Genomic DNA, 15,374 nt, shown 5'->3' with positions numbered 1-15,374 from the left:
GTTCTGCTATTATGTGCATTCTTCATCTCGGACAATTAATCCCATACATTTTGGAAAATGTATCTGATCAGGTTTGGATTCAGTTTGCGCCTGAGCAGAGCACTTGCGGGCAGATTGCATTTTGTGAACATGAGCCCCTTCAACATCTGAGTTGTAACCTCTGTGAGTGACTATCTGGGGGCTTATAAGGGGTTTGCTTTAATCCCAGACGGACTGTATAACTGTTCGTGAGAGCTCAGTTTTATTTTAAATCAGTCTTGCTCAACCTCAAGCCAAGCATAGCCAGACTGTACTTCTGCTCACTCTTCTTTTATTATTGCTGAAAGTAATGTCTCTGGAGTGCTGTGTAAAAGTCAACTTTTTTCATGTCATAATGTTCCCAAACCTTTGTGTTTTTCAGGAGACAGCTGTGGCCATTTAGAAATGGAGAATAAAAGTTTAAATTGGAATCCTCTTAGTTTGCCACCCACTTCAGGAGACTGTCCTGGGAAGATGGCAGTGTGCTCTCCTCCTGGCATTCCTTTAGACAGCTCATCAGAGGTCCTTCAGCAACCCCAGGAAACCTGAGGCCGCGCAGACACCAAGTCCTGTTCCCTCTCTAGCCAGTGGCTGCACAGAACAGGCCCAGGAATGAACTGTGGAAAGGACATTAATTCAAATAACAGAAGATCGTTATTTATTTTTTTGTAGTAGCAACTTCATGTGAATGTATCTTAAAATGTGTGTCCTTTTATATTTATGCCTTAAAATTTCCCTTCCCTAGTCCTTCTTTCTCTCTCAGTAGGAAACAACCTTGTTTTGCATGGTTCAATTTTCTGGTGGTGTTGGGTGAGAGAAAGGTCTGGCTGGATTACTGCAGTCTGCAGAAAGAGACTCAAGGTAGGGGCTGGGGATTTAGCTCAGCGGCATAAGCACCTGCCTTGCAAGCAGGCAGTCATGAGTTCAATCCCTGGTACCGATAAAAACCAAAAAAAAAGAAAGAGACTCAAGGCCAAGGGGAGAATCAAGGCTTTACTGTCCCACTGCTTTAACACTACATTAATTTATAAAACTGTCCTCATGGGGCTCCTTTTGACTGATCCTAAAAGTAGGAACAAACAAAAGACCGTAAGGTGCTGGCTTGCAGAGGAAGGTATGTATTTTAAGTAAAAAGTGTAGAGTTCAAGGGCCCTTCTTGGCAGAAACTCTGCAGTCTGATACTCCATAGTAGCGTGCTCCTGCGCCACCCCTCTGAGGACGGTTACTTCTTCCCTTCCAGCATGGGCCCAGAAGACATGCATGCGTGTGTGTGAGTCAGTTTCTATCACTCTAACGAAGTGATTCAAAAAGTAAACTCGGAGAATAAGTTTGTGCTGGCTCGCAGTTTGAGAGGCTGCAGTCCATGCTCAGCTGACCTTGTTGGTTAGGACCACAGCAAGGTAGCACATGATGGTGGTCGCACACGGTGGGGCAGGAGGCGGGCATCACCACTGAGGAGCAGAGAGGAGGAGGAACGGGTTAGGGTCTTGGAGTCTCCTGCAAGGCCAGGGCCCCAGTAACCCAAAGACCTCCCGCCAATTCCCACCACCTCCAGAGGGTACCATCGGGGGACCAAGCTTTTAACTTTCTGGGAAAACTCAAGATCCAAACTATAGCAGGGTATCAGGAAGGACTTAATTTAGAGGAAAAGGCGTTTTAGAGGGAAATTTCCTGATTTTTTCCTGAATGCAGTAGCTGTAACCTAGCACTTAAAGATTTGGTCAGCAGAGTTTGTGCGTCACAGCCACTGCTGCCTCGAGTGACAAGAACATTGCAGCTGTCTGTGGAAGACTGTTCTGCTCCATATTAAAACAGACAGACAGCAACAGTAACAGCAGAAACCCAACACTGTATGCCTTTCATAGTGTAAGTGACCCTTCCTTCTTGAATTGTGTATCCCTTTGGGGAAAGAAACAAAAAGTTATCCTCTTCAGGTAGAATGAAGAAGTTCCAACATAAATAAGTAAATTTAGTTTTCCCAGAAACTGCAGTGGGGTAGAATAATGGAATACTATGTTAATCAGCTTTTCTATGTAATGCATCAGTACTCCCGACGTGTGTCTATGTCTTTTATAAATAGAACCGGTAGTGAAGATGTGCAGTTAGGCTTGGTCTCTATGCCAGAGTCCTCCTAGTGCAGGGAAGGGGATCTGAGGCCACAGCCAGCTGCAGTGTTAGGTTGCTATAAAAGCAGGTTCTACACTCCAGGTGTCCGAGCCTGTGGTGCTCGGGGCTTACTCTTCCTGTTGTTTAGATGTGAGGAGCTTTGCCTGAGGGATGGCTGCAGCCCTTGCTTCTGTGACTAGCAAAGGACAAAGTCTTGGTACACAAAATACAAAAACGCAGTCAGTGTTTCCCCATCCAGTTTCGGCATTGCTGTCAAGGGGGGAGTTTCAGAAAAGCAGGGAGGAAAAATCCATGGGCCAGCATTTTGGCTCATGAGACAGAGGTGGACTTGCATGAGCCTTAGGTCAGAAACTGCTTTTAAAGACTGAGTTTGAACGTGGGACTTGTCCATGAGGAAGGGAACGCCGCCTTTTACCTTTAGGGCAATCTCCTCGTGGACTGCTTTATTTATGTTGTTAGTAACGCTGTTTTAAGTGTTATCCCTTTTAACTGTATTTTATTTATAAAAATGCCTTTATATATTGAGATATATAAATATAAATATATATAATAGCCTTTATATTTAGGAGGTATCAGTTCTCCCTAGGCACGAGAGGCTCTGAACTTTCATGCCCCGCATGGTCACTAGAAACAATCCTACCAAACATTGCTTCCCTGGGAAGGAAGAGGACCTTGGATGGCATGGGGCACAGCGATGTGGAACCACTGAATACTGGGCGCTGTGCATGGCGCTTGGTCCTGTGATCTTGTTAATCCTCACAATGAATTGCATCACAGGTGTGAAAACTTGTGGTTCACACAGTGAGCCGCAGAGCTTGAGTTGGATCCTGGTTTATCTGGAGTCTGTTTTGTACCAGGGATCAAACTCATGACTGCATGCTTGCAAGGCAGGTGCTTACGCCACTGAGCTAAATCCCAGCCTTATCTAGAGTCTGTTTATACTCCTTCCATTTTTTCACACCTCTTTCCAGAAGCCTGAAGCAAGGTTCTCTGATAGAACCATCCTGCAGCGTGGACTCTGCTGTGTAGTTCCTCTGGGGCCCTGGCTACCTTCTGTCCCACCTGGTCAGAGTGCTTTGCTCAGTACTTCATCTTCCAGTACCTACCATATTCCCCTCGATACCCCAGCCACTCACCCACCCACCTCCTACCAGAGAATCTGATCTTCACACCACCCACCCGGCCTGACATCAGCCGGGCCTCTGTATGTCCCTTGGCCTAGAATTCCACATGATGCTTTGTCATCAGCATTAAAATCCCTACTCCCGTTACATCATGTCACCATCTGCCCTTGATGTTTGCTTTTATTTATGCACTGATGAGCTGGTGATAGGCACTGTACCAGGTTCGGGACAAATCACAATGTTCTAAATCTTGTGAAGTGGGCTCTCAGAAGGCTTTGCTTATTGAGTTTTGTTTTTAAGGAGTAAGTCTCTGTAGATCACGATATCTATAGCAGGCAATCATGTCACATATCTCATCCCAATTATGAAACCGCCGTGAAATCCCGCTTACTGAACTTGCCTGTGTTGCCCTCTTAAAGCAGTGACTCTGAGATGCATGTTTTGTATCATACGGAAAAATGTTTTATTCTCCTTGAAGTTGTAATATGTTTGAAATTGTACATATTTTAAATGTAGCTTGGACAGGTTTTATTTTATTGATATGATTTTATATTAAAAGAGAATGCTGCTCTCCATATAGCCTGGCCTGTGAAATGGAGCTGTGCAGATGCTCGGTTTGTATCGTGGCCTTGTGGTTTGGGATGGGAGTGGTATGCTATCTTACCCCAAAATTCTCCCCCAAAAGTCCGCTTTGGCTGCCCAGGATCCCAGTGCCTTCACCCCTCCGCGCTGGCTGCAGCTGTCAAGGCCCTGAAGGAGTAGGCTCTTGGGCGAGTGCTTGAGGAGACAAAATCCTGAGGCCAGGGCTGTGTAGTGGCTGAGGGAGCCTCGCAAGGTCACAGCATTGTTGGGAAGGAGGAAGGCAGCTCGGAGAGGCAGAGCCATGCGGAAGAGGTCCTGTCACACACTTTTACCACTGACCCAGAGCTTCGTGTGGTAATGAACTCAGGAGTAGGAATTCACATGCCTGAAAAGAAGTTGCTTTACTGCTCCAAAATGAAAATTCCTAGGCTCCTGTGACCAGAAAGTCAAGATCTTTCATGTCCCTCTGTGTCTCGTTTCCCAAACTTAAATAAGCCTGCCTTAAACCCTCGCTCCAGCTCTGAGAGCTCTGAGGGAGGCCGAAACCTCTTTTCTAATAAAGTCTCTGTCTGTGGGAACCGAGGAAGTGACTCAGGTTGCCTCGTTTCTGTCTCCTGGCAGGCGCCAGTCCCCTGCTGCTGGCAGATCACCCTTGGCTCTGCTGTTTCTCCTCATCTGCGTCCCCTGTCCCCTGCGGAGCGGCCCTGGGGCCCGACTCTCACCAGTTGAACAAGCATTCATTTGTGTTTCACCCAGATCTCAGACGCACACATGCAGCCAGTGAGTCATCCTGGCAGTTGACAGTATGACAGGAACGGCCCTGGTTCCCGTCAGGCAGCTCCCCAGGCTGGGTGCTGAGTGTGGCTTCCATAACACCTCTGTGCTGCTGTGCTGGACTGGCGTGGACTCCTGAGGCCTGACCACTGCAGGGTCCGCGAAGTTCCTGAACCGCTCGAGGGAGGGAACACACAGCTACATACCCTGCCCTGCCCACACCTAGAACGGGGTCCCGCAATCAGAGTTGCAACTGAAATAACCCACTGCTAGTGAGAACATTGGGTATGATTGGTTTATCTCAGATGTGTTTTATTTTTTCTGTAAGTAGCTCGCTCGTTTCTGTGTAGCACCAGAGATGATTCCCAGAACCATCATTTTCGCTTGCCTTCAGACACCCAGCAAGTCTTTACCCATCGTATCTTCTTTGTCTTGCTATGTCTGCCATCCCCAAGCTAGGCCAGGGCTTCCTGTGGCCTTGTCGCAGGGGACACTGCAGAGGGGTCCTTGTACCAGGTACAGCCTGAGGTGAAATGAGAAGGCGTCATAGCCACCTTGGGCTTAAGTCCGGTGGGACATAGGGGTACAGAGGGTTATCTCTACCTCCCATCTGCCCTCCCTAAGCTGCTGAACACCTTTGTCTTTGCCTTCATGGCGTCGCAGTCACTGTGATGGTAACATTTACTGGGTCATCAGTGGACTCTGGTGTGGGATCCGAACTTGGAGTGGAGGTTGGCATTTCCATACCTACAAAGACCATAGGTGGACATGGGAGAAACGCCTTGGGGGCATCCAGGGCTGTTTTCGGGGTTTAGGCACAAAACTCAGCACCGGTCTCCCAGTAGAGGAATAATTCTTGGGGTGGAATCCTGCTTACTTGCCAGTGCCTCGGGGCCTTCCCTTGAACCCCTCTGTTGATGCCTTGGCTCCCTGAGAGTGAAGTGGCAAAGTTAGTGGCCGCTGAACTTCCCCAAGCTTCTCTTTCTCATGAGAGAAAAGTCCCGAACCCCAGAATGCCCGAGCGTCCACACTCACATGGGCACAAGCCACTGGCTGAGGCCTGCAGAAAGGAAATAAGCATTACTGCACCAACTGACATGGATCCCAGAGAGTGGCCCTCCCTTCCTGGTGGTCCCCTGAGATGGAGCTCGAGTCCTACTGAGGACCACCCCGATGCCCCGAAAAAAGACCTAGGGAGAGAGTCACACCTCAGGAAGACCCTAGAGTCTCCCCAAGTACATCTAGATCCGGCCACCTTAGGGAGTCAGGCAGCCCCGCCCTTGAGATTCCCACTCACGGGGGAAAACCTGTGGGTGCCGAGCCGCGTACTGGAACACCAGGAGAGAGGCCAATGTTGCTACCACCATTCCCGTGCCGGCTGCACCCAGCACCGCTGGGTAGGCGCTGAAGGGTGGATCCACTAGGAGGCAAGAGCACAGGGTACACTGTTTAGAGCCATGACAACTGGGGCGCCAAGGGCTAAACAAGGACGTGCTGGCCTCCTTGCCCAGTTCCCCCTCAACTGGTTGGGGTTGGGGCAGGAATCCGGGGGTCTGCTGTCTCCCAAGCAAAGCCATGTGCTGCCTGCCTGGTGTTCTCAAATGCAGAAAGCTATTTATTTTGACAGCTTGCTGCTGGAAGGAAGTAGGCACAAAAGAGGAACCCCCAGGATGGAGAGGAAACCCCGGGAAACCTAGAGCCCTCTGTACCCCAGGAGGCAAGACCAAGGCACAGAGTGGGGCTCTGCTTCTTAGGTAATCACCAGCGCCCTGTTCTTCCTCTTCCCTGCTCTGACTCAAACCAAGTCTGAGTTCTATCCCAGGTAATGCCCACGCAAGGCTGGAGAAGAGCAGCAGAGATTACAAGATGCCCCTGAAAAGAGGGCAGACAAGAGGACAGAGGACTGAGGGCATCCACGAGGAGAGGAGCAAAGGAATGGAGTGAGGATGCCCTGGGGAAGGGGTGAAGTGGGGTGCAGTCATTTGGGGCACCAGGATTCTCTCTCCAGCACTATGCCTGGCACCTGGTGTCTTCACCTCGGAGGGATGCCCGGTAGTACGGTGATTCAGGGCCAAGATGCGGAAGGCATAGAGCACCCCTGGGTCCAAGCCCCCCAGCTGCCGGTCCCGACTCTCTGGCTCAATGTCACTAGCTGCAGTCTCCCAAGCCCCAGCTCCTGGGCCAGGGACACTGGCCCTCTGCTGCACCAGAAAGCCAGTCAGGTTGCCGGGACCCTGGATGGCCCACTGCAGCTGCACCTCCCTCCGGTGCCGCCGGTAGGTCAGGCGGCTGATGGTGACGTTGGGAGGAACAGGGTACCCTGGAGGGCAGAGAGGGCGGGAATGGCAGGTCAGGCCCCTTGTGTGTGTAATGGCACCCACCCAGATTCATCCCACGGGAAGGCAGCCTGCAGCGTGGAAAAGCCAGAGTCCTCATCCATAAAATGAGCAAGGAGACGATTCTGACCCCATGGATTTCTGTGGGTGCCCTAGGCCTGTCTATGGCTGGTGATCTCCCCCCTGCCCTTGCCACACAAACCCGCCACCCGTCACTCACTGAGGACCTCCAGCAGCACACTCCGGCTGCTATTGTCCACAGCATTGTGGGCCACGCATTGGTAGGTGCCCCTGTGGTGTGCCGGGTCAGCATCTTGGATTTGGAGGCGCAGCTGGGCACCCTCGGAGTGCAGCACAAACTTGGAAGTGCTCTGTTCCACCTGCTGTCCCTGGGGTCCCAGCCAGAGGAGCTGGATGGGTGGGGTCCCGCCGTGGAGGGCACATTCCAGCCAGGCCTCTCCCCCCTCCAGCACGGAGACCCTGGGCTCTGCCACTGTCAGCTGCGGGGCCTCTGTGGGAACAGGACAATTGACAAGTGACTTGGGGGAAGACTTGAGGGAAAGGTGCCGGCCGGTAGTGGAGGGAAAGCAGCGAGGAGACAGAGAACCGTGAAGCTTGTGCCGGGTCACCCTGTCCTCGGGTTCAGACTCTGGTCTGTGCCAAGCTGGGTCACAGTCTGTACAGATTGCTGCTAACAGCAGTCTTCTTCGGGTTTCTCCCCTACTTCAGACCAACCCTCCCCCCCCCGCCCCGCTTCTGCAGGCCTTGTGCTTCACTGCAAGTCTCCCTCCCCCACTTCCTGTGCACCTGGCACCCGCCTCTTTCCCCTGGTGGCCCACTGCCTCCTGGGGGCTGCGGGCATTGTGCCAGGCTGCGGCAGGTGCTCGGTTTTTATGGACTAACCTTTATTAAAGACCTAGACTCTCAGGTGTCAGTGAATTTCCTATGATGGAATTTCTGAGTAATAGGGAAAGAAACATTTTGGGTTAAGGACCTCTGTAGAGTCCCTCACAAAGTGCTAGTCATGAAGCCATTGGAGACTGAGAGGTAAATCATTTTGCAAGAATTTTTGTTTGTGACAGTTCTTTTCTTCTGTTTCTCTCACATTTAAAAAATTTCAGTATTATTTTATCTTCTGTGGTTAATAGCAGACCAGGTGAATGCAGAGAAATCAGATCATAAGCAAATAAAGAGTATGAGATTGTACAGACAGACCTGACACCTGACCCATTCATGTAAGTCAAGAATACAATCAGGTACCTTATGCAAATATATGCAAATGAGGGATAGCAGTCGCCTTCCGCCTGGTGAAGACTGCTGCCACCTACACTGTCACCACCAGCCAGTGACCAACCAGTGGTCCCTTGCAATGTGGCCAGTCACATGGAGGTGTGCAATAGTTGTAAATACACTGGATTTTCAAGAAGGGATGAAGAAATGTAAAGTAGCTCATGAATAGTTTTTTATTATTATTATTACACATCAAACTGTATTATATGGGATATATTAAGTGAAGTGAAATATTCCCTGCTTCTCACTTTTTAAAATGTGGCTGATGGAAAAATTTAAATTGCACATACAACTTGCACTATGTTTCTATTAGAGGACGCTGACCTAGACAAATCTCTTTCATTTTATGGATGAAAAAAGCTTGCGGCCTTGGACAAAAGGTGAATCAGCCTCTCCAGACTCAGTTTCCATTCCAACACCCTCCAGAGCCCTCAGCCTGGTCCCAGAGGGGTGATCCTCTGGCCCTGGCCCGAAACCCAGAGGCTGGCCCCGCTCACCCAGCTGGAGCTGGCACTGGACGTCAGGGATCCTGAGTGGGTGAGAGCCCCGGCAGGTGAACTCTCTGCCGGCCAGCTTGCCCCAGGCCCGCAGCATGTGGAAGGCCTGCGAGTGGCTGCTGCCTCCCAGGGGCCGCCCCTGTGCATCGAACCAGCTCAGTGTAGCCGGGGGTGCGCCTCCGGGCCACTCACAGCTCAGCAGGATGAACTGGTCGCCCACTGTGGCAGTGGTCCTGCAGGTGGGGCTCTGGGGCGGCTCCCCTGGAAAGGAGCCATGGCTCAGATGGGCCACCTGTCCCTCCCTCCTTCACTCACTTAAACCCCATTGCTCTGTCACTCTTCTATATGCTCACACATCCTTTACCAAGGGCAGGCTGTGAGGCAGGACAGTGGTGGGCACAGACACTGAGAAACTAGGAGAGGAGAAAGGCAGAGGAGTCCTCAAAGGCTGAGAGAGTGGGGCTTTGCAGAGAGAGCATTTGAACTCTGTCTTGACCAAGACCGAAACTTCCCAGGCTGAGAGGAGGCAGAAGCAGTGTAAGGGTGGTGAGCGCCTGTGACCATGGAGGTGGGGGACAGGAAAAAGGGGTCATGGGCTCCAAGTCCCAAGTGAGATGGACAGAGCTCAGTGTGGTCAAGAAGCAGAGACCCGGCAGTGGAGGGCTGAGTGCTGCCTGTCTCTTATTTGGGGCAAGTCTTAGAGCCTGCAGTCTGGAGCCCCTCTGTAGGTGCTCTGATCCCTATCCCCCTCTTCCTGGAATGTTGGAGCCTTGGCATTCCTGTGCCCACTTACAGAGTGTGGCCCTGCAGAGGGCAGGGAGTGCCAGGGCCGGGTGCTGGCCAACACAGGTGAAGACGCTGCCGTTGGGGAGCCCGATGGCTGTGAGGGTCCAGGTGGCATTGCTGGGGAAGGTAGGCCCAGGCCCATAGGGCCCCTCCCACTGCAGCTGGGCAGTGGGAAGCCCCCCAGGCCAGGTGCAGAGCAGGGTCACAGCTGCAGGGGCAGGCAGCACAGCACAGGAGGGCTGCCCCGCAGGGGGATCTGGGAGGGAGGCGTGTGAGGAGGGGCTGGAGCAGGCTCTATGGCCAGTGCTCTGCAGCCCAGCCCCTCCCAGGTGAAGACAGGAGCAGGGACGAAGGCTAGGGAAGCAGGGGCCAGTAGGCAGGTGGGGAAAGATTTGAGTCACTGCAAGAGGCTGGTCAGGAAAATTGTGAGGTCTCAGGTAAAGGGCAGAGGGCTAAAGGGGTGGGCAGCAGTTCCTATGGAAGTTAGCCTGGGCACCTGGCCGCCTATCACTGCCCTGCCCTTCTCTGTGCCTCAGTTTGGGTCCAAGCACCATGGGAATGACCACTTTGGGAAGGAGGGAGGTAAGGTCAGGGCATCCTACCCCGCCCCTCCCCCAGCCCTGCAGCTCTGTTTGGTTCTTCAGATGCACCCCTCCCCCTCCTCCACCGGGTAGCAGGGGCCAGCAGCACACAGGTCACCTCGCCCACGCACTCACAGTAGATGGTGAGCTGGACAGAGGTCTGGGAGCGGGTGTCCAGATAGCTGTTACGGGCCAGGCAGGTGTACAGGCCTGCGTGGGCACGGCTGGCCCTGGCGATGACGTAGGTGGGGCCAGTGTGGACTTGAGTATCGTCACAGAGCCACACATAGTGACTAGGAGGGTTGGAGGCAGCCAGACAGCTCAGGGTCACCTCCTCCTTCTCGCTGGCCCAAAACCCCTCCTCGGTGAGTCCCAGGGGCTCCACAGTGACCACAGGCTTGTCCGGGCCATCTGAAGGGCAAGGGAGGCAGTCACACCCAGCAGTCACATCCCCTCGTCCACTAACAGGATCATTGCTGAGTCTGTGGGTCCCACTGCTCTGCGCCAGCCCTCATTTCTTAGGGTTCCAGGGTCACAGGATGGTGCTGTTTGTCAGGCTCCTCACAGTCCTCAGTTTACAATTTCTGCCAACCAAGCAGGGCACTGCCAGCCCTTGCTCCTTACAACCAGTGCTGCCCTGTTCATGTTGGCGAGCCACAGACGTTGTGTTTTCAATTTTCCAGTAACTGAATCTTAACCAAAGTATCGAGGTCCAGCCAAACAATAACAAAAACATTGATTGGCTCTAACTTTAATCATCGACTTTAGTCGTCCACATTTTTCCAGCATATTATTTCTCTATCACCCATGTGAGAGTCATTGATACAACATTTTTCTTTTTTCTTTCAGGCGAGATGCTCAGAGTTGTGTGCGTTGTGTTCCCGGCACAGCTCAGGTCGGGTTAACTGGGCCTGAGAGCTCCGGAATCTAGACCAGCAGTGCCAGCTTACGGTCCTTGTGCTGCAGAAGGCATGAAGACCCCCCTCCCTTGGGGCATGAGCTAAGTCACCCCAGCATTGCCCCGGCAGCTGAGTGTCAGATAACATTGCACACGGGCAGTGCTGGCACTTTGTGATAACTAGGTGGGTTTTGGGTTGCAGTCTGGGTACTCCAGCTCCGAAAGGTTTGCTATCCCTGGTCTACATCACGCACATCTGCATTTTTCTCATGAGGCTGAGCCTCCGCCTGCGGGCAATCTTGCTCCTCTCTCATCCCGCCATGCTCTCCCCCCTATTTTTCCATGGTTCTAACCATGCCTTAGAGCACTACGCACACAGCCCAGAGCCTGACTTTCTGCCCACTCCCAAAGTCATGAGTAAAACTGTGAAGATAAATGTGTGCCCTTTTCCCAGGGAGAGGAGCTCGTGACCTTACACTGGGGGGAAACCCTGGTACCAGAGCCATGTCTGGCGCTAGTGTGCCCAGCACCTGCCACTGGTGCCATGGGGGTGCCAGGGTGGACTGGGGCACTCCTGCTGTGAGGGGACATGGGGAGCACTGAGGCATGGCAGGGGCTGAATGTGGATGGTGAGGGGGGTGCCCACACTTCCAACCCGACTCACAGACAACGTCCAGGAAGACTCTGTCACTGCTCAGCCCGCTGACAGCATTGCGGGCGCTGCACATGTACCAGCCAAGGTGAGTCCGGTTGACTGGGTCCAGCCAGAGCATCGGTTCCTTGACTCCCACCAGGACCTCCCCAGGGCCCTGGGGTGCCTGGTGCTGCCAAGCAAAGGTCACGGGCTCTGTGCCCTCCCGCACTGTACATGTGGCCATCACAGAGGCTCCTTCCACTGGGGATGCGTCACTCAGCCACACCTGAGGCTTGGATACAGGCACTGGCCAGGGAGGGAGGGACGCTGAGTTTGCTACTGCAGACACTGACCATTCCTGGCTGTGCCCAGTGGCCTCACACCTGCTGGCCGTGGCTCTCCCGTTCACTGGACCCTGAACATCTCTCTGTTGCAGCCTCAGGTCTTCTCACTCCCTGTAGGGGGCCCCCTCCCATGACTGTAAGCCTAGCACATGCAAAGAGACGGAAAGCACATGCAGAGACGCCAAGCGCATGCAGATGTCTGGAGTTCAGATATGTCCTTGGCAAGGTGCCTTACCCAGCACGGCCAGTGTGAAGTAGGAGTAGGTGGTATGGAGCTGGTCATCAGATGCATGCAGGGCCTGGCACAGGAAGTGGCCCCGGGCACCCTCCCGCAGCTCCCTCATCACCAGGCTGCTGTTTTGCAGACTCACGATGCCCAGAGCTGAGGCCCCAGGCTCCACCTTGAATGTGACTCCATCTGTGACAGCCACAGGCCGAGGAACCACGGAACCCAGTGGGGTGAAGCTCCAGAGGACCACCAAGGGGGCAGGCCCAGAGCCGCAGGCCAGCTCCACAGAGCGGCCTCTAATTCCTTGTAGGGGCTCGGCCTCCTCTGCAGGGAGTCTGGGGGTTGGGTGGGGCTTCTCTGCAGAGAGAACAGGGTGGGGGATCAGGACTGCCCTGGGTCCTCCTGCACCCACATTGTGCAGAGACTCTGCTGATTATTCTGCAGTTCAGGTGGCCAGGCAGGGGTCAGCAAAATGGTACCAGCACTTTGAAGCTGGTGGAGAAGAGACAGACCCGGGGGAGCCTGTGGGGTACCCTGTTTAGAGTCACTGGAGTGGCTGACAGAGAACAGAGAATGAGCTAGAGCAGGAGTCTCCCCCCTCATGGGTCCACGCTAGAGTAGCAGCTGATCCAAATCTAAATTCATGGGCCTCACCCCAGGCTACCGTGTCAGAATACCCCAGGATGCGGAGGACCAGGGCCCAGAAATCTGCATTTTAACAGACATCCAAGATCTGTCTTAGGACTACCCTGATAACACCGATGATCCTGGAGATTCAGGACAGCCTCACAGCCACTGGCCAGCCAGGGCCTGCAGGTCTCGTGTAAGGATTCCAGGAGGCTTCTGGAGCCAGCCTGAAGGGGTCTCTGGGCACCGACCTGACCGCAGTGTGTTTCTTACTTGCTTTACTCTCCGTGTGCGTTCTCCTGAGTCATTTCCTCCTACAGTTACCTTGGATTCTAGGAACTAAACACATGCTTATGCGTTTAACATCTTATGATAGAGGTGAACATCTTATGATAGAGAACCAAGACCAGGCCTCTCCTGCAACAGCAGCGGCCTTCTTCAGAGCTCTGTGATGCTGGTCCTGAGATAATTGTGAACCAGATCACCTCTGGACAACGACACCTTGCACGTCTGGCCGTGGAAGCCCCTGGTACTTGCCCTGCTTCCTTTTTCTTATGTAACTCTGAGACTGCTCTATGCACATTAAAGACAGATTTTAAATCCCTAGGTCTCTGTTCTTGCTGGGGCAGCCCCACCGAGAACAAAGCTCCTTTCCTATTTGTTGGATTGACTTTATGGGGTGTGGGCTGAGACAAGTCTGCTGAGAGCTCTAAGACTCTGAGAACTCCAGGGACAGAACCCCACCTCGTTCCATCCCACTGCAGCCAGGAGAAAAGGGCGGCAGCCTGTATCAGCCAGTGTTTGACTAATGATAGAGAGCCAGGGTCACAAGGGCCCGTGAGTCTCATAGAGTTCTCAGTCAACCCCAGGCCAGACTTTAAGAGTCTCCCTGGGTAAGTCACCTAACATGCGCTCTGCTCAGGGCCTCGCCCTCATTCTGTAAGGTGCAGGGCTGCTCCACAGGTTGGCCTGCAAATCCATGTCTGCGAGGACAAGCAAACCACAGGAGTAATTCCCTCTCGCTCCCCTGCCTGCCTCAGTCCTGCCAGGCCCTGGACCAGCCTCTTCACGCGTGTGACCTATTGGCCTTAATTCTCACAACACTGAGAGGGATAATAACTTCCCACGGAACTGAGAAGCTGAGGCTTCGTGGCCCAAGGAGACAGAGGGGGCACTGGAGCTGGAATTGGATCCCTGTCTCATCCCGGATCTCAGACCTTCCCGTTGCTATTGGCTTCTCCAGAAGAAGAGAAGACAGGCGTGGAATTGGTGGGAAAAGATTAAGGCACAGTTCTAATGTCCTGTCACTCCAGGAGAAAAATACCCGGAATCAGATTCCTTCCAACACCATGGGCATTGCCCTGGCCCGAGCTGCCAGCATCTTTCACCTGGGCTACCACAGTGGTGTCTAGGCTGCTCTCAGCTCCCGCAAAAGCAGGGAACTCTCTAGGACCCAGGTCTGACCATGTCATGTACAAGCTACACCCTGACGGTAGCTCTCGCTGATTCTGTTACCCAGCTGGCACCAACCTGCTCACTGCATGCCAATTAAATGTCTGGCAGATTAATGGCATGAATGGACTTCACTAAATGGAGGTGAAAGGGCAGAAGGAGGGACCCCAAAGAAGAGAAGGGAAGAAATAATGGGACATGAGTCAGGAAAGGATTGGAGGGGGCCTGAGTATCACTCACCCGAGGCCCCTGGATGCAGAAGGCAGAGGTGGATCAGCAGCAGGGGGCCGAATGGTTTGTGCTGGGCACACTGCCCGACCATTGTGCCATCCCCCTGACGGCGCCCACCCGAGGCTCCTTCCTCGCCCATGAGCCCCTACCCCCAGAGCACAGCCAGCCCCGGGGAGGATGGGGGTCTGGCTCAGGTTGCCAACCTCAGCCTTTCTAATGCGGCTATCTTTGTTCTCCTGTTACCCTTACTGCCCAGATTGCTCATGAAATATTTACCTCGTGATTCACTCTATACATAATGCAGAGTTGGGGCGGGATGGGGGACGGGGTCCAGCTGGGGCAGACCTGGGGAGGGGACTGTGGGCTCTCTGCATGTACATCGCAAGAGTAATGTGAAACTGGAGAGCCACTAAACGTGGAGCTGACAAAGGCCCCTAACATTATCACGTCCAACTAACAGCCCAACAGGGATCCTAAAAAAGGCACCCAGGGCTCACCATGGGCACAGATGCCCTGGATCCCCTTTTGGTTGTCCTCACACACACTGGAGCAGCAATTGGCTTTACTGATTCTATCAGTTGTTAATCTGAATCCCAAACACCCTTGGAAAACACCTGGGATAATGTGTAATGACATCTCTGAGCACCTTGCAGCCTAGTTAAGTGGATGCGAAATTAACCACAACAGAGGCGAGGGATATGCTGGGCCTTGGAACCTAGGGCAGAGCTCTGCGTGGCACTGATCTGGAGGACAAGGCGGTGGAGATGTGACTGGACTGGAGATGCAGGCTCAGAGCGGCGGCTCTGCTGCTGGTGCAGGTCCAGGCTTGGGAGAGACGAGGCAA

At 53.2% G+C, this 15,374-nt stretch overlaps 2 protein-coding genes across 5 annotated transcripts in view; one reads left to right on the top strand and one right to left on the bottom strand.

Moving 5' to 3' along the window:
• The window catches only part of Cdon (cell adhesion associated, oncogene regulated), a 93,128-nt gene extending 89,284 nt beyond the window's left edge, over window positions 1-3,844 (top strand). For all 4 annotated transcript variants that reach the window (XM_063256027.1, XM_063256025.1, XM_063256026.1 and 1 more), the window contains exon 20: window positions 401-3,844. In XM_063256027.1, coding sequence (XP_063112097.1) covers window positions 401-567 — 167 coding nt within the window. In that variant the 3' untranslated portion in view covers window positions 568-3,844. The remainder of the gene's footprint in view (window positions 1-400) is intronic.
• A 1,096-nt stretch (window positions 3,845-4,940) lies between these two features.
• On the bottom strand, window positions 4,941-14,752 carry Vsig10l2 (V-set and immunoglobulin domain containing 10 like 2). Its single transcript, XM_063256029.1, has 12 exons — window positions 14,540-14,752; window positions 12,227-12,577; window positions 11,678-11,953; window positions 10,251-10,526; window positions 9,542-9,790; window positions 8,749-9,009; window positions 7,182-7,472; window positions 6,649-6,945; window positions 5,923-6,045; window positions 5,661-5,685; window positions 5,503-5,555; window positions 4,941-5,372 (listed from the first exon to the last, which is right to left on the bottom strand). Exons 1-12 carry the CDS (start codon window positions 14,667-14,669, stop codon window positions 5,275-5,277), a joined length of 2,430 nt encoding a protein of 809 aa, XP_063112099.1. The 5' UTR covers window positions 14,670-14,752; the 3' UTR covers window positions 4,941-5,274.
• Between the last annotated feature and the right edge of the window lie 622 nt (window positions 14,753-15,374).

This window comes from Cavia porcellus, unplaced genomic scaffold, assembly GCF_034190915.1.
Source record: "Cavia porcellus strain 051 isolate PalLab524CR breed Dunkin Hartley unplaced genomic scaffold, mCavPor4.1 scaffold_9, whole genome shotgun sequence".
Taxonomy (NCBI): domain Eukaryota; kingdom Metazoa; phylum Chordata; class Mammalia; order Rodentia; family Caviidae; genus Cavia; species Cavia porcellus.
The sequence above is the reverse complement of the archived record's forward strand: the minus strand, read 5'-3'. Positions and strand labels throughout refer to the sequence as shown.